The following is a 27,393-nucleotide window of genomic DNA, read 5'->3' as shown; positions in this document are numbered from 1 at the left end:
TAACACCAATTTTCTAAGGAGATGGGCAGCCAAAGATTTAGGATTTTTGCAGCTGTAGTATAATACCTGTATTATAAGGTCTGTTCTCTTGTTGTTAGTATAGCCAGCAACCTGCATTAAGAGTATGATCACTATGGTGAGGATTATGATAATATATTTAAGAAACAAATAGTCTTTGCTTTTCAACAAACTCTTCTGGATGCTCAGACACACCTAAACCATCCATTCACTAAAATCAACCTGCAGTTATTTATACATTCAATGTACAATTTATGTGAACTCAAAATTAAATCTGGGGTTTCTTGCCAAAGACCCCTTAGAAAATCTAAACCATTGAGCCATTTTTCAGCTGTCCGCAATTCTCATCGGCACCTGCTTTTAAAACCTTGCAACGAACGTTACTACTTGCATTGTGAAGATTGTTCTTGCTTGCTTGCTTTTTTGGAGCTAGAAAATGAATTCCTTGCTTCTACTGCACAATTCAAAAACTGTATTATAAAAGCCCAAACCTGAACAACTACATTAACAGGCTCTAAATGCAATGATCAACTGGCACCCTTAACTCTGAGCACAAGAGAGGTATCTATGGCAGTTTTTGATTCAAACTCCCATCCATGGAGCTATTGACGGCCAAGATGGAATTGTAACATGAAGCCACCCTACCTGTTCGGAGATTGGAATGGACTCCCATCGCCGTTTCAACAAGACCAAAGATCTACGTTTCATGGCTCCCTGCTTTGCTTAGGAGGACTTCTCCTCTGAAGACCTTTGCCCCTAATGGCAAAGGGGTTATTCTTGATCCTTAGGTCAACATTGCTCAAGTTGACTCCAAGGAACCCAAAGTTTTGTCTTTGTAAAAGTGTCACAAAGAAGAGAATGGAGTGATGGGTTTTTCTCCACGCTCTTCACTGATTTGCCAGATCCCTCAACAGAATGGAGGGACCAGAGAGACAGTGAGTGTGGGGGGTGGAGGTAAGGGGAAAAATCCACTAATGAATTACCTCATAGATGCATAAAGTAGGTAGACAACACCAGACGCACTCTAACTGAAAATAGCTGTTGCTTAGGAACGGGAAGAATAAATTATAGCACCTCTGTTATATATAATGGAGAGCTTTTTTACATTTAAAATGAATTAGAATACACCGGACCTATACGTCTCATTCCTGCTTTAGCTGACCATCATCTCATGGAAGCCGAGAAAAGGACTACTTGTTCCTTGCTGACCCAGGGTTACGCCTTGCCACCCACTCAGCAAATCCAGTGTATCAGAACTGCAGCAGCTAATACATCCTGTATATGGCACACTCAATAAACTGGTTTTAATATTAATAATAATCATAATAATGCTTTTCAGTTCTTTTTGAGGAGAAAAAAATCAAGCCAGCAGTTCCAACCATTCAACAAAAGAAAAAATATAGGTTGTACACCTTTGGATGAAGTCATGTTCATGCAAAGGGAGACACTGTACAAAGCACTCAATTTTCATCTAAAGAGGCAGCTGCCTTCGCTAGCCATGCTCCAGCTGTGCCAAAATTGGCCATGTGACTCCTCAGATGTTTGCTTTCTCTTCAAAAGAGGTGTCTCTTTCTCCAATTTATCTGGTGGTGCTTGAGGATTTCTTTCCAATTTCTCTTTGGGGTGTTTTTAAGCAGATTTAGTTGTGGGAAAAGGAGGACAGGACAAAGGCTACTGTGGTGTTTCTGTTCTATCTTTCATCAGCACTCAAATCTGCAAAAGCCCCATGGGAGAAGCTTCCTTATAAAGTCTTCTTTGGAAGTTAGCAGAAGTGTCAGAAGGTAGAGAGATAGAAGTGTACACTGAAGGTCAGGAAGTCCTGTCTTTCTTCTTTGAAAAAATCCTGAAAGCAGATTTGCTTTCATCCACTTGCACAAGAACTTGCAGAACAAGTGCAGAAGAAATGTTCCAAACGATGCTCAGCTATTCCTCAATGAAAGTAGAGAGATTTTAAAGAGAAGAGAGAGAAAGAGAGAGAGCAAGACTTTGTAATCCACAACAGGCGGGAACCCAAGTATGACTTTCTTGACAACAGCTTCCTCACTGTGGAACAACCTCCCTCTGAGCTAGCTTCATCCTTTCAACCTTTAGGGCAGTGTTTTTCAGCCTTGGCAATTTTAAGATGGGTGGACTTCAACTCCCAGAATTCCCCAGCCAGCCATGCTGGCTGGGGAATTCTGGGAGTTGAAGTCCACCCATCTTAAAACAGCCGAAGTTGAGAAACACTGCTTTAGGGAATTGGTGAACACAATCCTCTTCTGTCAAGCTTTCAGAAAGGAAGAGTTTTAACTGGGGGTGGGGGTGGGGGGTAGCAATTCCTTTTCTTAAAAAAAGAAAATGTTGTATTTTGTTATACGTGGCATTGGCTCTGCTTTTCGCTCCTGACACCACTTAAAATGGCTTTATTGAAGCAGTCTGTATGCTCATAAACAAATCAATAAAATAAATGTGGCCTAGAGTTTGACGAGCACATGGCATACAAGTTACTGTTATAAATGAATGAATAAAAGAAAACAAAGCATGGGTGTGCATGACAACATTGCCCTAATGTCCCCTCCCGAGTTTAGATAAGTTTCCGTTATAAGTCTGAAATATCAGGAATTCTTTGACATGCAAGACCCAGTTGGTTCTCAAATGCAGTGAGTTTTGCAAAGGAGTTAAGTCAAACAGCTTTATAGCCATCTTTGAGATCTTTAGGCCCAATACCTAATGTCCATAAGAAAGCCAGCTGCACAGGGCAAAGGCAAGGTCACGTATTGATACCCTTCCACTTTGGATTTACTCATGCTACAGCTGAACATCTACGCTTAATGTCAAAATGGCCATGAACTGTTGTTACTTGGTGCATAAATTCACCCTACACTTATCATATCAGCGGGGGGGGGGGGGGGGAGTCAAGTCTTCTTTGAGTTCAACTTGAGATGACTTCATGGACTCGCGTGTACAGTTTTCTTGGCAAAACTGTAAGTGTTTTGCCACTAACTTATTTGGAAACATTTTTTCATCTGCCTGATTTAACTATACACCTGGGAATCCCTGGGTGGCCTCCAAGCTAAAGACTAACGAGGTCTAACCCTGCTTAGCTCTGAGTCCAGATCAGATCAGCTAGGCATTGCCACTTGCAAAGAGAGAACTTCAGAAAGGATGTAGTACATTTTGAACAAGGCAGGAAGTAAAACTAACAGAGCCACTGTAGTGCAGTAATTAAACTGTTGGACTAGGATCAGATAGACCCAGGTTCAGGTTCACTCCCAGCCACGGAAGCTCACTGGATAATTTGGGGCCAGCCAGTATCTCTTAGACTAGTATATCCTCAAGGGGTTATTGCTGCAGAAAAATGGGAGGAGAAAATGCTATCTTCAGCTCCTAAAATTACTCTCTGTATCTTAAAATATTTGGCCCTTACTCTTCATCAGTTATGGCGCTCTAATTTATCTAAGTGGTTCTCACAATACTTCACACAATGCCTTTGTTGGTGCTTCTGAGACTCGGAGAGCCTTGACTATAATCCCTGGTCTCAGTGGGCTAATCTTAGCCACATCTTTTGTACCTAAAAAAATGTACCTTAGCCACATCTTTTGTACCATATTTCTATCTCTACTTCCACGGCAAGAAGACTTTACTTGTTGTTTTATTAAACCTGCTCAGACAAACAACCAAGCTCCGACTTTCACAAGCCAAAATCATAGCCCAAGATTAAACCCAGGCCACGAATCCCTCAGCCAACTGCCCTAAAGAACAAGCTAACCATTTTGTCCATTAACGTGCAGTTAGCTTAGAGCAGTGTTGTCCAAACTTGGCCACTTTAAGATGAGTGGACTTCAACTCCCAGAATTCCCCATCCAGCCATGGGAGTTGAAGTCCACTCATCTTAAAGTGGCCAAGTTTGAACAACACGGGCCTAGAGCAAGAGTACACAAACTGAAGCACCACAGCCACATGCAACCTCTGGGTTGGGTACTCAGAGACCTAAAAACATTATTTCCAAGTTGTAGTTTTCAGCATGATACAAGGGGAAAATTATTAACGACATGGAAGAAGAGAAACCAAATTCAACATATTTAATTAGAAAAGGATACTTTGGCCATTGAATCCAACCCCTTGCTTAGAGCAGAAACCCAGTTTAAAGCGTGCCTGACAGATAGCTATAAAGTCTCTGACTGAACACACCCAGTGAAGAGAGCCCACCAGTTCTCGAGTCCACTGTCCTGTTGCTCTTACTGTTAAGTAGGTTTTTTTTAACATTCAACTGGAATCTACCTTCTTATAACTCATATCCATTATGCCACATCCTGTACTTTAGAATGAGACATTAAACTGGCATTAACCTTCCATGTGACAATCTCTTAAGTACTTGAAGAATGCTATCATACTCAATCCCACCCCATTTTTTTTTAAAGGCTCAACACGCCCATCACTTAATTTCTGATCATCCTTGTTCTTTTCTGAACCTCTTCCAATTTCTCTGACTCCTTCAAGAGTGGTGCCCAGAACTGGTCATAAGATCTCCCTAAATATAATAAAGTACAGACAGTCCCCTACTTGCAAACTCTCATGTTGCGCTTTTACTGATACGAACAGGATGGACCCGAAAGTCAGAACCAGAAGCCGGGCCGGAAGTTGGAACCGGAAGTCAGGAGAAGGCAGGAAGGCACACCACAAACTAACCCTTTCCCACCTTCTCTAGCATTCTGTTTGCATTTGAGGTTTGCACTGAAGTTGGAGTTCCCAGAAAGGGTTAGTTTACGCAACACACTCCGTTGCCAGGTGAGGGAGGAGAGGGGGCGGAGGTCTCCTGCCTTGCCCGGCAATGGAGCGTGCTGCGCCCTGCTGGCCCTGCCCCCACCTCTATTTTTTTTTTTTTGCTTGTTGGACTTACAAACAAAACGGACTTACAAACAGCCTCTTGGGACGTAACCTGTTCGTAAGTAGGGGACTATCTGCAGAATGATTGCTTCTGATGATTTGAAAAGTTTGACAAGACTTAAAAAAACAATAAATCCATGCTGGTTTTTTTTTAATAATTAACAAACTGTTTTTCAGGTTCTTATACATCAATACAATCTCATTAAAATTTGCTTCGGAAACTTCCAAGGTACTGAACTCATACAGACTGGTCAACAGATCCCTGAATCCTCCCCTTCCTTTTTTTTTTAAAGATAAATGCAATAAGTTCTTCTCTAGGCCTCTCGCACATCTTCAGTTTTCCATAATTTCTCAAAGATGATGATGATATATAAACATTGACAGAAGTATCAGGCAGTTGTCTGAGTACCCTAGGATGTACTTCATTTGGCCTTGGAGACTGAAATTTATTCAGAAGAAGGAGATATTCCCTGACCATGTTTCTATCACTCTCAAGCTTTGAGTCTGCCCCCTTAAAATAGATTAAATTTAAATGTTAATCAAGTGTGATCAAAACTGAATTTTAATCATGGGCTCACCCAAAACCCCACCATTCCACTAAAAGTCTAGCTGAAGCCCTTACATAAATGTTCTTACTCTTGGGCCAGCAGGATGGATCATGACAATAAGGTGAAAGATTATTTATTCCAACAGTCTGCCCCTGATTGATTCTAATCCAGAACTGGGTCACAATTAAGTTCAAATGGGAACTTGCCTTGGAAGCTTGGCAGATCCTGCAACTACTCTTGGCCCCATATCAATAAATACAAATATCTCTTAACAGCTGAAAAAGAACACATAGACTAAGAAAAGTGCCCAAGTTAGAGTAACTCCAAAGTCAGGGTGTTTGCAATCATAGCATGAATATTAGACTTTAGCTATATGAGATTTTTTTAAGCATTTTTTCCATTTAGAGACAAGCAATGTGTATGGAGTAAAGAAGATGAACTTGATGGAAATAGTGGCTCAGGCAGAAGCCTTCCTAATTCACAGAAGTATAAGGAGGAGGAGGAGGTCCAGGACAATCAGACATGTAAGATTCTGTTATTACAGCCATTCTCAATAAAAGCAGTTTTACCCTTCCTGTGGAGTTGATTTCCTGGTCTGGTCTACCTGGTGGGGCTGACAGTATGTGTAAGACATGCAGATACACACATACACATACAATGGCATTGTATTGTTCTTTGAAGTACATATATAACTTTGAAGTATACATGCAAAACAGACTGTATCATCTTGGGAAAAAAGGTACAGATTCAAACTTTAGCCATCGTAACCCCTTAACCCACTCTCTGATCTCACCTGAGTTTGAGAGAGCTAATTCAAGAAGTGAAGCCAGGTATCCTTGAATCTTATTTCCAGAAACAGCAGAATACAATTCCTTACCATCATGCTGGTGGCTTGTTCAGAAGACCTTTCACCCTAGCCAAGTATGTCATCAGATCTTCTGTGTCCCTCACAAAACATCTTTCTCCCTGGCCGGAATCAATGCCCTGCCATCTTTGGCATGAGAAGGGAGATATAATGCCTTCACAAAATCGTTTATGGGCAACTGAGTCAGTCTCACGTGTCCTACTGAGATGTTCGTTTTATCAAGCTTCGCAGACTAATCTAATAATGCCTTTGCTATTCAACAGTCCTGGAAGGTCAAATAAGAAGAACAAACTCTTCCTAGTAGACAGCTTGTTTCTGGCAATTCACAAAATATTGCTGAGTTCTTCTCTACTGCTATTGTTGTAAGGGGCTAATTAGTTTAAATTTGGTACTGCTAGCTTTAAATATACATTTTCTGTCAGGGATATAGAATAATCTAGCTAGTTTACTATCCTGTTGAAATAATTTTATATTTTTGCTCTTTCCCCAGGAATCCTTTTCTTAAATTGTTTGCAATGTGAAACAGATAACTGATCTCTGATCATAGGTACGTGCAACCATAAGACATGAACACTTGAAGACAATGAGGTATTACAAAAGATCTTTTTTAAAAAAAAGGGAGCTATAGATTAGATGTGGCCTGCACACTCCATCCCAATGTTATAGGCCTCTAACAAATTTCTCTCTGGGGCCCAAAAGTATAAATAGTTTAAAAAGGCCCTTAAAATACTTCTTTTCATCAGCCTTTATGAATCCAGAAGAACTTTCTTTGCCTTTATTCTATAAACATTTCTATTATGATTGTGCTGGTATTAGGAAATTCTTTATATTTATTATATTGCTTTAGGCCTGATACTCTCTCATATAACACACACACACACACACACACACACACACACACACACAGAGAAATATTTTATTACTTTGCCTGAACTGTGCTTAGTTATAAACTCACACCAAAATCAGAAGCCTTCGCATTAACCTCTGTGAATTGCCCCAAAGTTCATATATATCTACTGGATATATTTGGGGTTACTGCAATTCACAAATATACTTAGCAAGAGAACAAGAGTAACTTGGCCAGTTGGCTGAATTCTGCCTATCTAACCAATGAAAAAACTGAGATTCCTAACACAAGAGAAAGGAGAAGATATTTGCACATATTTTAGAAATCTGTTTTCTTTAACTATCACTATATTGCATTGCTGTACAGCAGTGTTTTTCAAACCAGGCAACTTTAAGATGTGTGGACTTCAACTTCCAGAATGCCTTAGCCAGCATGCTGTACACTGATCCTATAAACCAGTGTTGTCCAAACTTGGCCACTTTAAGACGAGTGGACTTCAACTCCCAGAATTCCCCAGCCAGCATGGCTGGCTGGGGAATTCTGGGAGTTGAAGTCCACTCGTCTTAAAGTGGCCAAGTTTGGACAACACTGCTATAAACAGTTTGAAGGAGAATGGTAGCAGAGAGGGATAAAAATAATAAATAACAACAAGTTAATGATCATGAAAACTTATTAAAAAGCACACCTAGATGACTATTTAATAACCATAATTTACTGAGGCACTGGTTAGCTATGCATAAGTTTGGCCCCAAAATACAATACTCTTCAATCCTTAATTAGCCAGGCACAGAAAAATCTTTCAAAATCTGACCTGAGATCCTCTCGGTCCTCGTTTGTGATCCCATTCAGAATGTCCCATGATCTACAGAAAGACAAGAGAATAGGAGTAATTGCTGTCATGGTAGCAGCATTAATACTACTACTACTACTAATTTGCACTATATGTGCATATATACAAAGCTATGTTTATATATAAATCTAGGGATGTGATTGCACATATGGAAAATATGTCAATATCAAAATATAACTACTAATGGATTTTATTTTTTTCTATGCACATTCAGCTTTGATGGAAGTTAACTTACTTTCAAAATTGCTTTTAAAGGACAAAAGACTGTTGGTCTCATGAATGGTATATGATGTCTTTTATTTTTATTTTTTTTAGTTAAAAAGTGGCACATTGATGCTTGCCAGAAGGGAACCGATGATTTTCAGTCTGGACAGAACCATCAGAAAAACATGGAACAGAGCTGTCCAACTCTCAAGGCTGGGAAAAAAACAGCCCAAAGTCCATTAATTCAAAGGAGTGGGAAGAAAAAGCCCAGGATTTAAACCTTGGGGCTGAGAAACAGAGACATGCATGCACATGCATACACACAGATGCGAGAGAGGGCTTGACATTGTGTTTTACAGAAGGCAGATCTTCTGCACACATATGACTTTCTTGTCTGCACTAAAGCAATTTAACCAGCTGAGTCATGTCTATGAAGTTTCTGCTGTTAGCTAGTTCCTGAATGCAGGGCTGAGTTTCTGGAAAGCTGAGATTTATTGCCCTGGCTGGTGTGAAGCCTAACAAACAAGGAGTATGTGTGAGTCTTAGGAATGTATACTCCTGATAGTCTGCCGCCTCCCTGGCTTTCGTCTGTATCATCAGACCCCAAGAGGAATTTCTGTGGGTTCCCCCTGACCCACCCAGATTGGTTAGCATTCAGGGGAGTTTCTGAGTTATGGAATGGCATATTCAAGGTTTGGGGTGAAGCCAAAATTCTGGAAGGTCAAAGGAAACCAATGTAAATTTTCAGACAGCTTTCAAAGGCAAGCAATCCTAGCTGGAATTAAACATGATATGTTTGTAAACTATACTGAAACCTCATTTTAATAAAAGCCATTCACAAAATATTTGACCATGTCCATTCATATTTATGGTTCATGCGCCAAGGCTTATTGGCAGCAAAACTCCCTAATACAATAAATGAATAACTCTAAAAATTTGTGGAGAGGGAAGGAGGAACAATGCTTTCAGGCAGCTGAATTCAGGGGTGTTGTCAGCCCTATAGGGTAGACCAGATTAAGAAACTAATGCCATATAGGTCTAAAAGTACTTTGATTAGAACAGCTACAGTAACCAAATCTTGCAAGACTGAACATGCTGCCCTCCTCTCACATGTTATGTTTGTATGAATTAGGGAGGGGCCTGTCTGAGACATTTACTCAAATCAGCTTCTTGGCCCTGCTTATTTGATGGTTGCTTGATAGCACCTCTTCCTCCTGTCCTTCAAGGCCATTCTTTATGCCCTCTACAGGTATCTATCAACCCTCCAAAGTTAGCCAACATCATCACCACCCTCATATGGTACAGAACATCCAACAAAACCAAAAACAACACCAAAGAATCAGTGAGTTGTCCATCTCACTTCTTGAAAAAACCTGGTATAGTTAGCCCTACCAGTTGCCCAGGCTAAATTTCCTGCCCACTGACAAATTTGTTGCATCCCATAGGTTGGAAAGTATGACACCTTAAGCTGCTGGAGGAAAAGTGCTGAGATGTAAAGATTAATAGTCATTGTCATCATCACCATCATCATCTGTTTTTTAAATCAAACAAAAATCATTTCTGGCAGCACAACCAAACAATTTCCAAATGCTGGTGACGTGGAACCTCAAGTAAACTCTGTAACGTTATCAGTTTAGTATTGTCTTTTCCAATTAGAAAGGTTTTCTGACATCTTGCAGTTAAATGTTCAAATTCAAAGTTATTTCCAGAGCAGATTTTGATAAAGTTTGCAGACTGATCAGGCAACCAATCTTGTCAACTGACTGATCCACTGTACACTTACAATTTGACTGGAAATATACTCAGATATTCCCAGAAAACAACCTGCAAATGTTACTGCTTAAGGGAAGGGGAAGAGATCTTTAGAGGTCTTGAGTAAACACTTTATTCTTGGTAGTCTATATATCACAAGCTGGAATGCTTGATTATTTATTTTTTTTTATAAATACTGATATGAAACAACTTAATTTGTGCAGGCTTAACGTGCAAGCTGGAATGTTGTTTTTCAGCTTATGTCCTTGTTGGTTATGCGGAAGGAACCCTTGGCACCAACAATATATAAAAATGTACTCCAAAATATGTGTTTCAGGAAAAGTATACTAACTTATTTTCCATCAAAACCTTTGCACTGACATTAAAATAAATAGATAGATAGATAGATAGATAGATAGATAGATAGATAGATAGATAGATAGATAGGTTTCCCGGGGGGAGGAGGCAGAGCAACTGAGGAAATGTACATCATCATCATCACAATGCAAGTACAAAAGGGTGGAGCTTGTATTGTGACATCAAAACACTTTTCTCATTTTAGCATCCGTGTGGTCAGGAACAAAGACCTAGGGAAGGGGCAGACCACCAGAAAAAGATGTAACAGTATGTGCGAAAGACCTTGGGAAACTGGGCAAAGAGATGCTGCCAAGGGAATGGTCAGATAAGAGACAGCATAGCCTGCAGCTGGATAGTGGGTGGGGCAAGAGGCTCATAAGAGACCCTCCCTAAAGGAGGACTGGGCTGTAAAGGAGACAGAGGGGAGGACTGTACTTTTAGATTTGCAATATTGATGTAGGCTGGGGTAAACCAGATAGGAATCACAACCAGATGAGCTAATTCTATTTATTGTAAAGCTACATTGACAGAATCTTGCAAGTCTTAAAGTACAATCCTACCCTGTCTCCTTTACAGCCTGAGAAACTAGGGAGGGTCCCTTCTGAGCCTCTTGCCCTGCCCACAATCCAGTAGCAGGCTATGCTCTCTCTTATCTGACCATTCCCTTGGCAGCATCTCTTCCCCCCATCTCCCAAGGTCTTTCCCACATACCATTACAAAAGAACTGCTATTCCATCCTACATGCAAGGTGCTCCAATTTCTCTCTGGGTTTCCTTGCCAGGATTGATTTCAGACTATGGTTTGTTCTGGGAAAAGCAAATCAGGATTCCTGGGTTCACGTGAGACAGTACAGAAACGACTCACAAGTAAGGCTCAATTTAAAAAGTACTGCTGTTCTTTAAGGCCCTACAGTTCTTCAATCCAGCAGACCTCCAGGACTAACTCTTCCCATAAAAGCCTACCTGTTGTCTAAGACTGGTGGTGAGGTCTCTTTTGTGTCTCAACTGCAATGGAAGTCCATTTGACTGAGACCAGAGAAACAGCCTTTTCAGAAACTTCTCCAAAACTATGATCTGTTACCTCAGGGAGCTACACCAGTACCCTTCTTGGTGGTGATCTGCTGATGAATCAAAACTTTTAAATTCTGGGAAGGCTAGTTACCTCAGTTTTATTCCTGCCTCTGTCTGTTTTTTAAATATTTAGATTTTGCACAGATTGTAAATATTGTAAGCCATCGTGAGAGATGCATTAGAAGGGTAGGATAAGAACACTTTAAAACAGAAAGATTAAAAAGAAACTATTAAGAGTCTTCCAGATCTGTTCAATGAGTCCACTGGTAGGAGGAACCAGAAGGAGCAAAATTAGTAGCTCAAGGAGTCAATGCACTGTTTGTTCATTGGTGACTGTTGTTCGCAAATGCGGCCAATGATGTGATTTGTCAGTGTGGATACTAAATGTGGAAATTCAGACTGCAATGATAAAACACGACGGAAATGCTGCATAAATGACACAAATAACAAGGAGAAATGAACAGTAATGTGGAAGAGTCATGGAGCAAGCTCTTAAGAAAAGAAGCCATGCTTGGGCACAGCAGTTCATGGGAAACAGCACAAATCAGAAACGCAACCTTTTGTATGCTTCATGGTGAAGAAATTTTTTCAGGCTTCTAACAGTGATCTCTGTTCCAAAAAAAGTCAAAGGATGAGATCATGTTTGGTGCTGGAAGACAGCAGGGTGGAAGGGAGAGGGGGGAAAAAGACTACATATTTTAGGACTTTTCTCATGGCAGTGTATGACCTTTTTATCCTATTTCCAAGATGTAAACTGTGTTTGACTTTAGTTGAAATCTGAGTTCTTGCATGCAGGGGTGAGAGAGACACCAAGAAACTTTTGGAAGAAGGGATGATTTGTTGCCAATAAACCGTTAAGAGGATGTCCTACATTGACTGCTCAACCAATTATTTGCAAATGCACACACATGCTCAATTTCCAGCAGTCTGACTGATTACCAAAACCAACATAGAAGAGTTCTCTGGTCATCAATTTTGTCCTAAGCCCTCCCTTTCATTCTAACCAGTTATTCAGGAGTCATTTTTCATTTCACATTGTCTTCTCCTTCCCCACCTTCTCCCATCTTTTTCTTGTTCTCTCTTTTGCCTGATATCCATGCATCCCTTCTCGTAATTCTCTGATCTCCCTCCTCTCTTTAAAAAGAATTAGAGAGGCAAGAGTAAATAATATGACCCGTCTTAGATCAATGCATCACCTACATTCCAGATCAACTGAATACATTTTGGGATTTAAAGTCACAACAATCTGGAAGATATTAGCCTCAGAATAGCTGCTGTAGCATGATATGTGGTGTCTCAAATATTGTACTTTCTAGGACTCAGTAGGGAAGGCCAGCTTAGTGGGCTATCGGCTCATTATTAGATTATGAAAGGACCATCTTCAACCACTCATAAGCTAGGGACCTCCTTTGAATAAAGAGGGAATCAAGACAACAACATTTTGATTATGATATGCCACCCCTGAAGAGTCTGATTTGGCATTTCAGTGCCAAAATATCCAGATTAACAGATTTCAACAGAAGCATGCTAGCACTGAAGAGGTTACGTAGCCGGATAATGAAACGTTTACAAGAAAACAACCAAGCTCAGAGAACCCCAAGGACTCCACATTAACAGATTTGCCAGCCTGTTCTGAGCCCACAAATCAGCCACAAGGGTCAACAAATGACCCTTGGCCTGTCACACATCTTTCGGTTCAGCTTAAGTCACACCGTTATTGCAAGGGCTTAGATGGAAAGGGGACAACCATTTGAGCCATTGAAAAAAGGTAGTGCTGAAGTAAAAAAAGGACATTTTGTCTGAGCAATACAAAGAATAAGATTTCACTTGGTTAAGAAAGGGATATAATCAATTTGGAAGAATTAATGGCTTCCTTCTTCACATGGTCTCTGATATGACTCCAGGATTTAATTCTGATCAAGAATCTTTTGGAAGTTCATACTAGAAATAGACTCTGTTGGTGTCATGTTCTTTTGCCCCAGTTGGCTAGCTGAAGGCCAAACTAAATGGGTTTCAATTTGCTAACTGTAGATGGGCCCACTCAAAAACACCCGGGTTTTTTTAGAGTAAGGCAATGCAACAAGGATAGAGAAAAGAAAGAGAGAGAGAGAAGGCGAGAGGGAACCCCCCCCCCCCAATAAAGCTGAAATGTATTGAAAGACAAATAAATCACAATGGCTAAAAAAAGACATTTCCAGATGTGAACTAAATTTGTTTACAAAAAGACACTTATGGAAAGGGTCTATTCAATGTCCTTCCACTCAGCTTCAGAACAATCACCCAGGACGCCTCCTTTCTCAACCCCATTTTTCTTCCCAAAGTGCAAAGGCAGCTAAGTGATGAAGTCTTCAGTACCAATTAGGGACAATAATCTGGGACATATGACAGCATAAAAACTGTTCAGTGGCACTTTGCTGTTCTCCCTGCATCTGGCGAAATGGGCTGACGAAGAAGGATGAGGGTTAAATAGGCACTCTAGCCTCCAAGGGGCCGTAAAGTTCTACATAGAACTAAGTCCAATCCAGCCTTTGCTATGCTCATGGTCCCAACACACTTCCCAACAAGGTTAGAAAAGGCTGGTTAGCCATGTTTAGCCATGGTTAAATAAATTCAAGCTGGCTGGATTTGTACATCAGGCTGAACCATTATATGGTTTGACTGGTTTGGTCTTAGTGTGAAATGTGAACCCAGCCTCCTGAGGCTTAATCATGGCTTATCATGTTGTGAAAACAGACTTGATGCTCTGCCTGAGTTGAGTGGTAATAGAAGTAGCCATTTACTTCTTTAGTGTCAAATATTCATTCATTCATTCATTCATTCAGTCAGTCAGTCAGTCAGTCAGTCAGTCAGTCAGTCAGTCAGTCACTCACTCACTCACTCACTCACTCACTCACTCACTCACTCACTCACTCACTCACTCACTCAATTTGTATGGACTTCATTTGCCATGCGACTCTGGGTGGCTAGTTGAACATAGCAACAATTAACCAGGCAGAAATTAAGAACACATTGCACCTTACACAGCTCATATAGCCACACAAATAAACCTCTTAAAACAGGCTCACCTCATCTCCTGTCCCACAGGACAAGTGCTGTGACAGAGAAGACATGCCCCCCGAGCCCCATCATATAACCCAGTTTTTAACAGGAGGGATCTGGAGCAGCCCCATCCTGTCATATCTAGTGGGATGGTGTCAGCCTTCCCAGGGAGACCAGACAGGAAACACGAGATGAGCTAATTCTACTTTATGTACACCTACCTTAACAGAATCCTGCAAGTCTGAAAGTACCAATCTCCCGTCATTTCCTTTACAGTCTGAGAAGCTAGGGAAAGTCCTTTCTGAGCCTCTTGCTCCGCCCACTGTCCAGCTGCGGGCTCTGCTGTCTCTTATCTGACTGCTCCCTAGGCAGCATCTCTTCACCCTGTTTCTCAAGGTCTTTCCCACATACCATTACAGATAGGTAGAAATAACTGGAGGCAGATGGTCCCACAAATAACTTGCCCTTGTGCCATTAAAGGCTTTGACCAGCATCTTGAATTGTATCTAGAAGCCTACTGGGAGCCAGATGCACTGGTGATTCCAGCCTAGTGCTAAGCCAAACAACTAGTTGTCTCACTTCTGGTTCTTCTGTCTGCCCAGCCAGCAGCACTGTCTCAGTGCTGGTGATGTGCTATAAATTATCCCCCGTGCCCTCTTTCCATGGCCTCCCTGTGATTGCCTGCACCCCATGCCCTCTTTCTTCAGCCTCTCTGCAATCGCATGCATCCTGTGCCCTCTTTCCTAAAAGAGAAAGAGGCTTGCACACCTTCTGCTCAAGTCACCCTGAAGACTCTGAATGTTGTCACTTCCAGCAGCCACTACAAAGCTCCCAAAGTCTGACATTAGTCCAGGTAGCATCCAAAGACCCTTCAGACTGTTCTTCACTCATCACACACCTCCTTCAACATTCTTCACAAAAAATCTCCTATGGCCTGTCACCAACTCTCACTTTTGCCATGACAATATGTATGTATGTATGTATGTATGTACCCCTGAGGTATTTACTACTAAGTACTTCCTATTTTGGTCCATTCAGTTCAAGTTCAACCAACCATACTGTATCGCTCCGCAAGCCATACCCTGGCCCCTCCACCACTTGATCTCAATCAATTGGCCAAATTAATAGCACTTTGCATTTACAGGTAGTCCTCAAGTTAAGACCGCAGTTGGGACCAGGATTGCCACTGCTAAATGATGTGGTTGTAAAGCGTATGTCACATGACCGCATTGCTTAGCAACAGCAATGCAGGCAGTCCAGTTGTCGTCATAATCCAATATGCGCGGGTCATTAAACGGGAAATGGAGGGAGTCCACGTAAGGAGCATGGGGTTGCTGCAGGGGGGTAGGGGAGGCCCTGGAAGGCCCAACGCAAGTTATGTGTGGGTTGGGGGAGGGGTGCTTGGTATGGTGCAAGCTCAAAAAGGCCCAGAAGTGAGGGCAGGGTTGCAGGCGGTTGCAGGGAGGCTGAGGAAAGAGGGCATGGGGATAATTTATAGCATATCAACAGTTTGCTTTTTCTACCTCGTGATGTCAAATACATATCTAGCAGCACAGGCACATTAAAATCACTGTGCAACAGGGCTTGCTCTTTCTCCACCTCCCCTTCACCCCCATTATATGCTACACCATCTGGATGTTCCAATAAAACAGAATTCAGATCAGTTCTCAGTCCTGATATGGAGCGTCCCTGTCAAGACAGAATGTCACCATCCGCATGTGCCCCTGCAACTATGCTTTTTCAGGTCAGCTCCACAGATCTGCAAGGGTGGGAGAACTGGGTTTTCTGTGAACAACCAGCAAACTGTTTCTCACTCATGCTCAGGCTTCTTCCTGCAAACCCACCTGTGATGGCCATGTGACTCCTGACCCTGACCCAACTGCACAGTTGGGAGTTATCAACCAGCGAACACCAGGCCCTATAATATTATATCCGCACTAGAAAAACAACATATCAACCCCCTCCTGTTGCCTTTTTAGAAACAAAGAGATGATTGCTGAAGGTCAAATTAAGAACAGACCAGAGGCAGCAGCACCATCTGAAGACTGGGATGGACATCTCAATCCAAGATGTGACTCCTCACCTCTGTAGCTTCTGAATAGGAACAATAATCAAAATTCTCCCCAAGCTTGTTCCCATTTCATTCCTCTTTTTTAAAAAAAACATTTGGTACTAAAATCTACTTTTCAGTTTCTCAGAAGGTTCTTTTCCCTCCAGAGATAGGCTCTGTTTTTCTACCTCATTCTCAGGGTGCTTCAGAATTCATTTCAAATCAGTACTGGTATTGTTTTTTCAACATATTTTATGCTGGGGGAGGGGGCAGAGTGCTACTGCTGATGGCACTGATTTCCCATTACGCATCTTTTCATCATTCTGGAGCTTCTTGGCCCAACTTCTCCATCTGCAAAAAGTTGGTGATGTCTTCTTGGGGGATTTAATTGAAGTGTAGGAACTCAAGAAAGCTGTAGACTGCTGAAAAATGGACTGTATCATGAAAAACAGGACATTCATACACATCCCTTCCCTACCCTGTAACGAAGCAAGTGTAAGAATTCCAATGTTTTATTTGTACACATTTCACGAAAACTTTCTTTTCTTTGGAAAGAAATTTCAAAAAGCAAGCTCTCTTTCATCAAAAGGAATGAGAATCAGTGTGGAGAAAAAGCACAAGAGAAATTTTCATCACAGCATTCAAAAGAATGAAAAATAAAATTTCTAGCTCTTATGATGAGCACATGCATTTTGCAGAAGAGAATTCTCAGTAACCAAGATGTAATTCAGCTTTTTTTAAAAAAAAAAATCAAATTGAACTTAGCTTCTCTCTTGAAACAAATGCAGGATAGTATTTTGGCACAACACTAAACAAACATAATGAGTATAAAATTTCCCTTTAAAAACCAACTGATTTGTTTGCCCCATCCTAGGGATGATACAATCCAAGATTCCCAGACATTACTGTGAACATGACCCATGCAAGATATCCCATCTAGCTCTCAAGGAACTCAGGTTATTTGCATACTGAATTGATGAAAAGAAATGGATAATCATGCCGCTGTCTAACAACCACGATTCTTAATTCATTGATGGTATATTAGTACTGCACTATTTACAAATGCCTGTGTGAACACAATGAGTAAAAAGACATAAATATCATCCTTAAATGAATCTCTCCAGTGATACTGAAATAGGAGTGGAGCCACAAGGGTTCATAAATTATGAGTCTGCTTGGGAAATGCCCATTGTTTGCAGAAGAACAAGATGATGATGATGATGATGATGATGATGATGATTTTGATGATGATGATAGAGAAGGAGAAGAAAAACAGAGCAGACAAATATATCAAACAGCCTAATAAGACCAAAATGGCTTCTAGAAATAAAATGTGAATATCATATAGGAGGGGGAATGGGGGGAGAAATGGAAAATTCAGATGTGACCACAGAGTACAGCTCGAAAATCTAGTAAGGCACGAGTGCCACAACTTTTAGAGGAAGACAAAGAGGGCAAGGTTTTGGGGGCCACAGCTATATTTTGTGGGGGAGGGGGGAAAGAGGGAGGGAGGGAGGGCAACTGGAGTAGTGCAAAGTGGGCATGAGGGTGTCATACAAATTCCTTTTTCCTTATTTATTCAGTCCAATTAATTGACTAAATTGCATATACCACTAAACAGTTTTGGATGGATAGATGTACAGTATGTATGCTAAACTAATGGAGTCATTCCAGGGAGGAAAATTCCTTTTATTTTTTACCATATTAAGCCTGTTGTATGATGCTTGCTGTATCATTTTTGCTCAGGCAATGGCAAGCAATGCCAGCAACCATTTTTGCTTCCATCAGTACTTCTCCTTCCCATGTTCTACAAGGATGCAGTGACCAGGTTGTGGAGCAGAAATAACTGGTTGAAAGCCACCTGTCACTCCTTTCAAAAGCATCTGTTTTGTGGAAAAGTCTAGACCAGTGTTTCTCAACCTTGGCAAATTTAAGATGTGTGGACTTCAACTCCCAGATTTCCCCAGCCAGCTGGCTGAGGAATTCTGGGAGTTGAAGTCCACACATCTTAAAGTTGCTGAGGTTCAGAAACACTGGTCTAGACAGAGCATAGTTTCTTAATGCAAACTGATGCTTCTGAGATGGAGAGAGTAGAGGAAGAGAAGGAGAATTAAGCAGCAACACCAAGCCAAATGCTAAATGTTCCCTCTTTTCCCAGCTGTTGAGTGTTCAGGTGGCCCACCACTCGTGCAACTCCATTAAAAGCTTTACTTAAGGAGGTGTTCCAAAAGGAAATGGGAGTTTGCTTTTTTTTACAAAAGAGAAGGGAATTTCATTAAATTTTCAGGAGGAGGAGGCTATTCTTGTATACTTTTAATGACAAGATGGCGAATGATATGCATGTGTGAATGTCTTGTGCACAACCATCTCTCTAGTGGTTTGCAACCTCCCTTACTTGCCATCCTTCCGTTAAATCCCAAGAGAAGATATCAAAACTGAGCTCTTCCCTACCTGAAGCTATCTGTCACCCCTCCCCAGGGGCGATCTATACTTAAGAAATTGTGGGAGAATTTCTCCTTCCCTTGGGGAAATGGACAGAAGCTGTCCATCCAATTTATCTGCTCCAAAACAGCTCCCCAGCAGGTATTTATTTGAAGATGACTGGACCGTGACAAAAATATCTGGAATGGATCTCACAATAGGTGTCAAAGGACAGAATGCCAAAGATATTCAAGGAAGGGCCTCTCTCCCTGGTGCTGAACTACGGTTCTAATGCTGGAGCTGCTGGATGTGTAGTTCAACAACATCAGCCTCTCCCTGAAGAGACTAGCAATGGCAGTGAAGCTTTCCAAAAGTTTGCTTTAAAATAAAAACACCTGAGAAGCAAATATTTAAGCTTTCCCAATTCAAGCTGAGACCAACATCTGACCTCACAATAGCACTTTTGTCTGCTCTTCCCATCTCGGTTTCTCAAGCCCTGCCTCCTAACCCATCTTTTTCCACCTTGACCTCAACAGCGAGTGCACGATTTTTTAATTATTTTTCATTTCCTTCCCCTTCTCCATCTGTTGTCACCACATGATCAAGCCTTTCAATAAAAGGATGTCTCTTGTTATCCACACATGAGCAGTTCATAAATTTCCAAGTCACCATCCTGAAGTCCCCTTATGTTTTTGGTAGCCCATCAGGAGAATAAATGGGGAGCAGAAAAGTAACATTCCAGTTTTTGTCCATGAAAGGGTCTTCTTTTTGAATGGCTCAGAAAGTAATCTGAATTGATCAGACATTTTGGTGGGGAGGGGAAAGAATACTGAACAACAAAAGACAACCTGGTTGAGTCCCCAATGAGTTCTGATACTTAGCATTAGTGGAAAGGATGGGGGAAAATAACTACTGGCAATTTAATTGTGTGTGTGAATGGCAGAAAATTCTGATAAATGGTCAGATTTTCCATTTCCAGAGGCTGTGCCTTCAAAGTGAGATTTCTAGGCCAAAAGAACCAGATGCTACAATCTAGTTATAATATTTGAAACCTGCAAATTCTGCTTTTGATATTGAAGAGGGCAGTTCTATAAAAACCATGCTCTTTGTCCACCAGAATGGTCACTCAGGGTTAAGTAGCACACGCACATACTGTCAACCCAGGATGGAAAGCTTCTTGTTCAGGCCTTCATTTTTGTCAAAAGCAGCACTGAAAAATTGGACAAGGGACCAGAAATTAAGTACAGTTAAAATCTAAGCTTTCCCACCATTTGTATCCCCATAAATTCCCACGAGTTTTATTCCCTGGGAAAGATGATCCTGGTTTTTCTGCTTTATGATAGGGTTGAGATTTTCTTCCAACTTTCTCTTGGTTGTGTTTTTGAGTTCACTGTCAGAAGGAAAGATGATGGAGGCTAGGGCATGTATTGTTTTCTTTCACGCCTTTTCCCATCATTTGGAGGTTTCCCTGGCTGCCCACTTTTTCCAAATGAAAAAATCCATGGGAGGAGTTCCTACTTGATTTTTCCCTTGGGATTAAACTGAACTGCCAAGAGCCAGTGAGGACTGTACAGTGAAGGGCAAGACATTCATAGATAACAGGCCTTGTACTGGGGTTAGATATAAATGTATAACATTTTTTTAAAAAAAATCAAAGAATTGTAGAGTTGGAAGGGACACAAGGGGTCATCTAGTCCAGTGTTTCTCAACCTCAGCGACTTTAAGATGTGTGGGCTTCAACTCCCAAGAATTTCAAAACGGTAATTTAAAATATATGCAATGAATCGTGAAAATCCACACTAAGGAGAGATGGCTAAATTGCTTCCCAGCTAGGCCCCTGCGGCATTAAAGGCCTGCTTAAATGGAAGATTTTTTTTGAAAAACTTCCTGAAGGCTAGGAGAGAAAGGTCCAAACAGATCTCAAGGAACAAGACTGAAGCTGAGGCCCACCATCTAGTCCACACCCTCCTCATTTCACACAGGGATACCCCCCTAAACAGAGCCTCTTTCAATGAGCTAACAGGATGGGAAGATTTATTTTGGATAAGGTGAGCTCCTAGCTGAGAAAGACATTTCCTTCTGATAAACACGTATGTTAGAATGGAATAAAATTATGAGATTACTGGAAGAAAGCAATGGCATTTTCCTTCTGTATTGTTGCCAAGAAAACAACATGGACGTGTCCTTGTCAGCAGGAATGAAGCTCAACCTTTGGGAGCCTCTACTATTAACTGAAGTGGGAAGTCAGCTTTTCTTGATACCCAATTGGACTTGGCTGGATGTTGCAATTGTAATTCATCTTTGTAGGACGTTGTTTTTTGCTTTCCTTAAAATCTCTGATCTACGGGGAAATAATCTTGGTGTGCAATGAAAGCGAATTAATTGAAAAGAATTCCCTGGATCTTTCAAGAATCCACATGCCAAGAAAAGACTTGTAAATGAGAAAGCTTGTCTGTTCAGAATCCCAGATGCTGAAAGATGCAATTCAGGTGAACAGTCCTAGGTTTACAACTGTGCTTCAGGCATATAAGTGTGGTGAAAAGGATAAACAAACAGCTGGACAATTCAGGACAATCAAAGGACAAAATTAAGTGGTCACTAAAAATAACCGCGATGCCCTTTTTCTCTCTCTCTCTCCCTCTTGATATCTTAACATGCCAAATTATCTCGACTGCTGCTTGAGAAGACAAGAACCAGGAGCCTCAATTAAAGGTCAGGAAACAATTGTACCAAGTCTTTTCTGGCTGTGTGGCATTAAATGCCCAGTGAGTTAATTGCACAGATGAAAATAAAGTGAAGGTATGGTCAACCTATGTTGACCAATTTTGGAGGGCATATAATGGCAATCTGGACTTTGAAGAAGCAGGACAGGAAGAATATTGGCACCTCTGAACTTGGTGTTGGAGAAGACGTCTGAGAATATCATGGACAACCAAGAAAACAAACTGATGGATCATCAAACAAATCAACCAGAATTCTCACTAGGGGCACAAATGACCAGGCTCAAATTATCCTACTTCAGACACATTATGCAAAGAACCACCTCTCTGGAAAAGGCTCTAATGCTGGAAATGGTGGAAGGAAAGAGAAGAAGAGGACAACCAGCAGCAAGGTGGACAGACCCAGTTACAGTGGTTATGAGTATACCATTGGGAGACTTGAAAGAACAGGTTAGCGACAGATTGTCATGGAGAAAATCTATGTGGTCGCTAGGAGTCGAAAACAATTTGATGGCACATAATCCATCAGTAAAGGCAATCAGAAATCACATAGCAAAGCCTGTGTAGATATGACATGCTTAAGGAAACTTGATAAGTTCTAACAGTATGAGCCTAAATTCATATATTGTGCAAAGCCATGGTTTATTCAATAAGCCACATCTGGCTACACTTGTATAAAAGATATTAAGCCATAAAACTTACAAATCAGAATGACCTAAGAAGCTGAAATCCAAGAAACCACATGACCTTTAAGTATAATGCATGAATTCAGTTTCTCTCTTATAGATCAATTTTTCCTGTTGCCCACACAAGGCAGGTCTTTAAGGTGAATCTATGCAACCATAGCTACAACAAACTGAATCTCTGAAGGGGGATCCTGTGCAGCCAAGAAGATATAGCAGCTGGCTTGGTGGAAGGCCACATTTGCAGAACTATATAAATAATTCAGGAAAGGACAGAAGTTCAAAGGGGGGAAGATTCCCCACCTCCCTCTTGGGAGAGGGTGGAATGGAGTCCTGTGAAGGAGGATGATCAACAGGAGCATAAATCCACATTAAGTTGCCAGGACTGCTTTTAAGCCATAATGTGATTTGCTTGGTCCTGCATTGATATAATGTATGAACCTGGCTATGGAGGTTTACAACCCATGGTTATAAACAGCTTAGCATACTGTATGAATTAGATCCCTCCATTTGTTTGAGAACTATAACTGACACAAATCATGCCTTAGCACAGCATGCTAAGTCCAGGCATGGGAGAGCAGATTCAGGATGACCAATGAAGTTGTGCTGTGTCTCTGCAAGATGTTGCTTGAGCAAAGGGGAGGCTATTCTATCTTCTCAGTGCTTTCTCCCCTTGTCCTTGAGTGAATCCGCTTCTTTCCCCTCTTTTTCTTCTTCTCCCCATTTGCAAGGGAATCCTTTTATTTTCAGGGTTTCAGGTCCCTTCTTTTCTACCCTGTTTCTACCTAAGGTGAAACAGCAAGAATTTTGGTTGCTTCTGCAGGTTGCTTAAGTCCTTCTCTATTTCTTCTTCTTCTTTAGTACCCAATATGGAAACCTACTAGAATGTGAGTGCATCCATTTAATCAGAGTACCAAGGAATATAAGAGATAGCATAATATTTTGCTTTGTTTTAGCTAAGTCTGTTGTGTGCACCTAGCTAGGTTGGTTATTAAATCATGATCTATGATTCGCTTGTCTGAACTTGGTCAACTGTAGCTTATGCAATATACCATGGTTAAAAAAAATCATGATCTATGATTCACTTGTCCAAACTTGGTCAACTGTAGCTTATGTAATATACCATGGTTAAAAAAACATGGCTTAGTGGGATATGTGAACCCAGTCAATACTCATCACTGCTGAGTAATCAAAAGAGAGCATGGTTTTCTGCATGGAAGAGACAATAAGCTAAAATCTGACTTATATGTTTGCTAATGTTCAAGGATCTCCACCAGGGTGCTTGTGAGGTTAGCAAAAAGCTGCCCTGTCTATTTCATCATCTTCTATTTTATATTTATATTTATTTTTGCTGAGTCAAGGGTAAAAGGTTTGCTTCTTCCTGAGAATTTTATGAAGTAGCAAGGAAGTCTCTTGGACAAAGAGTATTTCTGTTGAATTAACTGTCCTGTTGTCCAAAGAAGTCTGAATTGGGAGAAGGGGGATATTTACAGAGGAAGAAAGCATGCAATGTTGGCAACAACACCAAGGAATCATTGAATGAAGTCTATCTTCTTCCAGGATAGTGTTGCCTGATTCCTGGACCACCAGCACCTGGAGAACTACAACTTGATGTAATATAGAGTAGGCTGTATTTAACAAGGACAAATTGGTGGAAGTCAACAGAAGTCTTTAATGAGAGGAAACTCAGTTGCCCCTGAGATGTTAAGGAAGGAAGTTGGTCAGGCGGGCAAGAAATAGGAAAAAATGAACAGATTAAGATAAAAAAAAGTTTAATTCAAGAGATTCTCTGCAAAGAAGAGAACCACTGTAATTAGAAATGCTGTTCAGTTTCAGGAACAATGTTACTTAATAACTAAGTATTAGACCATTCTGTCCTAGAGAGCTGATACTGATACTGAGCACACCACTAGAAATGGTTACCACTACCATGTCTAGTAGTAACAAGAAATAATTTGGAGGACATTGCTAAGATCTCATTGTTACCTTGAATCTCCAAAGCCAAATGGCCGGGCTACTCCAGCCACTGTGCATGACACTGAAGCACTGTGGATAACAGCAAAGGATGCTGCTGATGAAGACGTATTAGCGAAGGCCCACAGTAATTTCCTCTACCATCACCACGATTGCCAGCTGCCCACCGAGCCAGGTTCAAGGTTTAGGTTATGACATACATTTGCATCAGGGTTACCTTTATTATTGTGGTCCTAGTTGGACCCCAAGATTATCTGAGCCATCATGTGCTATGGCATCCTGGTATGAATTTTGGAAAAACAATAAATATATTGTTATTGTCAAATATTTTTTAATAAACTATAGATTAAAACAGTATGTGACAATAACCACAGGGGACGCAGTGCTGTAAGGGCTTAATGACGCTGGAGTCTGCTGGTCAGAAATGGTCGGCACTCCAGCGGTTTGGGCCCAGCTCCGCGTGACGGGGTGAGCACCTGTCATTTGTCCTTAGCTTCTGCCCAGTTTGAAAGCATACCATTTGCGAGTAGATAAATAGGTACTCCCATTTTGGTGGGAGGAACCAGCGGTGCTTTGCGCGGGGACCGGTGCTGGACCCAATCGGCAGAAAAAACGCTGGACACGACTGACACGGTGGGTGGACAAGATCATCGGTGGAAGAAAGCCCGGAAGAGATGACTCCCTTGCGACCACCGCTGGCCACAACAGAGTAGGGCTGCACTAACTGTAATTAGAATAGGCTTGTAATTTGTAATTGTTAAGTTGTATGTTGTACTATGTGAGCTGCCCAGAATCCCTCATTAGGGGGAGATGGGCGGAGATAAATTCGATGTAATAACAACAACAACAACAACAACAGATACCTGTTGAAGATTCACCTCTTCACCCAAGCCTTCCTGATATGAATTTTGGAAAAAACTGTTTTTATTTCTCCCTCTCTTTGGGGCACTGCTTCCTCCCACACACACTCCCTATTCAGAGACAATATTGGCCTGCACCACAGAGATCTGGTACAACCTGTCAGGATAATGCCAGCATTCCCCAGCCTGTGTTTTTCAAATGTCTTGGGATTACGGTCCCAGGATTCCTAAACAGCAGGGCTGAAGTTGGGTTGGGAATTCTGGGTGTTGTTGTTCTAGATCAGTGTTTCTCAACCTCGGCAACTTTAAGATGTGTGGACTTCAACTCCCAGAATTCCCCAGCCAGAATGCTGGCTGGGAATTCTAGGAGTTGAAGTCCACACATCTAAAAGCTGCTGAGGTTGAGAAACACCGTTCTAGATGATTAGGAGAGCACCAGGTTTGCAAAGGCCAATTAACTTGAATACTCCAAGATTATATTAAGGACAGTGGCTGTTGCTTTCCTCAGACTGGTACCTGAATTCAAGGTGCTACATTCTTAAGCAGTTTTCCATTGAATACAATTACATATAAATCCTTGGGCCTTGACTCAAGAGTAATTCTAGATTTTGGGAACCACTTGGAGATTCTTCAACACAGGAAATGGTGTGTCTCTATATGTGTGTGTGTGTGTACTGAATAGGGGTAACATATGTAAATAATTAAACTACTGCAGTTTTCCAATATAAAGCCATAACTGACTTGACTAAAATTTAAATTATGTATGAAATAAAGATGATAAAAGTACCCTGAAACACAAGCGTCTCAACTGTACAATGGTAAAAGAAGAATTTGTCTTCATTCAAAATTCCTAAGACGTGGAGACCTCAGAGAAATTAAGATTTAAAATCTAAACAGACGCAGAGCACTGGCGTTATTATAAGAACCTACCATGATTTCCTCTATCCTAGTCTTCTATCCTCTTTGACAGCCCACAAGTTAAAAGGACATTTCCTACAGTACTATCCAATAGCTATAAAAACCATACACCTTGCAAGGTCATCTGTTTCAATAAGACACCAGGATGAAAAACATCCAGCTTCATCAGACTTCTCAGAAATAAGGTTTAAAAGAGGTTAAAACATGCTAGAAGGAAGAAAAGTGTGTCTGGTTCACCTGAATCATGCAGCACACCAATACATACACTGCTTCTCCAAAGGGATACAATAATTCTGTGAATAAATTCAAATACTCCTGAGTCATGGTCTCCATGGTCTCAAGGAAGATTAGGAAATGACAACGAAGGAGGTCAAAAACAAGCATGAGGAAACGTGGCTCTTTACACTGCATGCCTTTAAAATCTGAGCCTGGTTTTCCTAGTATCTCTGGGTTTTCTGAAGAGAGAACATAGATTCATATATAAGGAAGCCTCACAGCACTTGTATGGTATGTTCATTTTCACAGCCACTCCAGGTAGTCACACCAAGAAGCTAGAGCCATGAGGAAATGCACATTGTGAATTACAAACTAGTGCTGCATCTCTGGCTTAAGCTTTTTCTCACAGATGGATTCAAGAGAGGAGATCTTCTTAAGATCTTCTTTCTTAGACTGTCATGGCCCAGCAGGTAAACTGAACAACATGGCTGCCTGCCTTCCACTCTTGACACAGTCTGCGCACAACTCTCTGGCTCAAGCTTGGTGAAACCAAAAGACCATTTTTTTAAATGGCCCCCACAATTCCACTTTGAATTTTGCAAGGTTCTAGCCTTATTGGGACAAAATAAGGGACATCTTAATGGTAGAAGTCTACACAAAAGATGCTTGGTCATTACTATAGCTACAGCACAAAAAAAGTAACTCAAAATAATAACAGCTCTGTAGCCTGCAAAATCAATTAAAATAAAAACGTCTACAAAGTGTACATTCCGCCCTGGGTTTTGCAAGCTCCTATTTAGATTTTAATGAATCTTTCTTAAAGTTCCCCTCTGTCTTACTGCCATCCCTAAAGACTCTCATGTATTTAATTATTACATTCAGGCTATTAAGATGGCATTTTGCTGAATTGACTTTCGTTGTTCAGTTAGAACTGAGGACACACACACACACACACACACACAAAGTCCTAAATTACCCAATCAACACCCATTCTGTAAAGTGTGCCTCCACAAATTTTGCTAGCTTGGAATCTTGGAACATTTTTCAAAGGTTCCTCCCCAAAATGCCCTTCAAATGAATTTGACTTATCCTGAAAAATATTCAAAATAACATTTTCCCCCTCTCAGTTTCTCCA

The 27,393-nt window shown here is 41.1% G+C and overlaps 1 protein-coding gene and 1 long non-coding RNA gene across 5 annotated transcripts in view; one reads left to right on the top strand and one right to left on the bottom strand.

Annotated features, from left to right (window-relative positions):
• Positions 1-27,393, bottom strand: part of PDE3A (phosphodiesterase 3A) — a 250,210-nt gene that overhangs the window by 78,140 nt on the left and 144,677 nt on the right. For 3 of the 4 annotated variants that reach the window (XR_015796282.1, XM_088141334.1, XM_088141336.1), the window contains exon 2: positions 7,956-8,006. The exons of the other annotated variant lie outside the window; for it this stretch is intronic. Coding sequence is in view for 2 of the 3 variants with exons in the window: in XM_088141334.1 (XP_087997460.1) it covers positions 7,956-8,006 (51 nt within the window). In the remaining variant the exon portion in view is untranslated. The remainder of the gene's footprint in view (positions 1-7,955; positions 8,007-27,393) is intronic. 4 annotated transcript variants of the gene reach the window in all.
• LOC112540976 (uncharacterized) lies at positions 5,867-8,924 on the top strand. Its single transcript, XR_003085012.2, has 3 exons — positions 5,867-5,956; positions 6,788-6,844; positions 8,310-8,924. It is a non-coding gene; the product is annotated as an uncharacterized LOC112540976 (long non-coding RNA).

This window comes from Python bivittatus, unplaced genomic scaffold, assembly GCF_059951505.1.
Source record: "Python bivittatus isolate LINGU-HERP-01145 unplaced genomic scaffold, Pbiv_v1 ctg000330_np1212, whole genome shotgun sequence".
Taxonomy (NCBI): domain Eukaryota; kingdom Metazoa; phylum Chordata; class Lepidosauria; order Squamata; family Pythonidae; genus Python; species Python bivittatus.
Note: the sequence above shows the minus strand (reverse complement) of the source record. Positions and strands in the feature narration are given on the sequence as shown.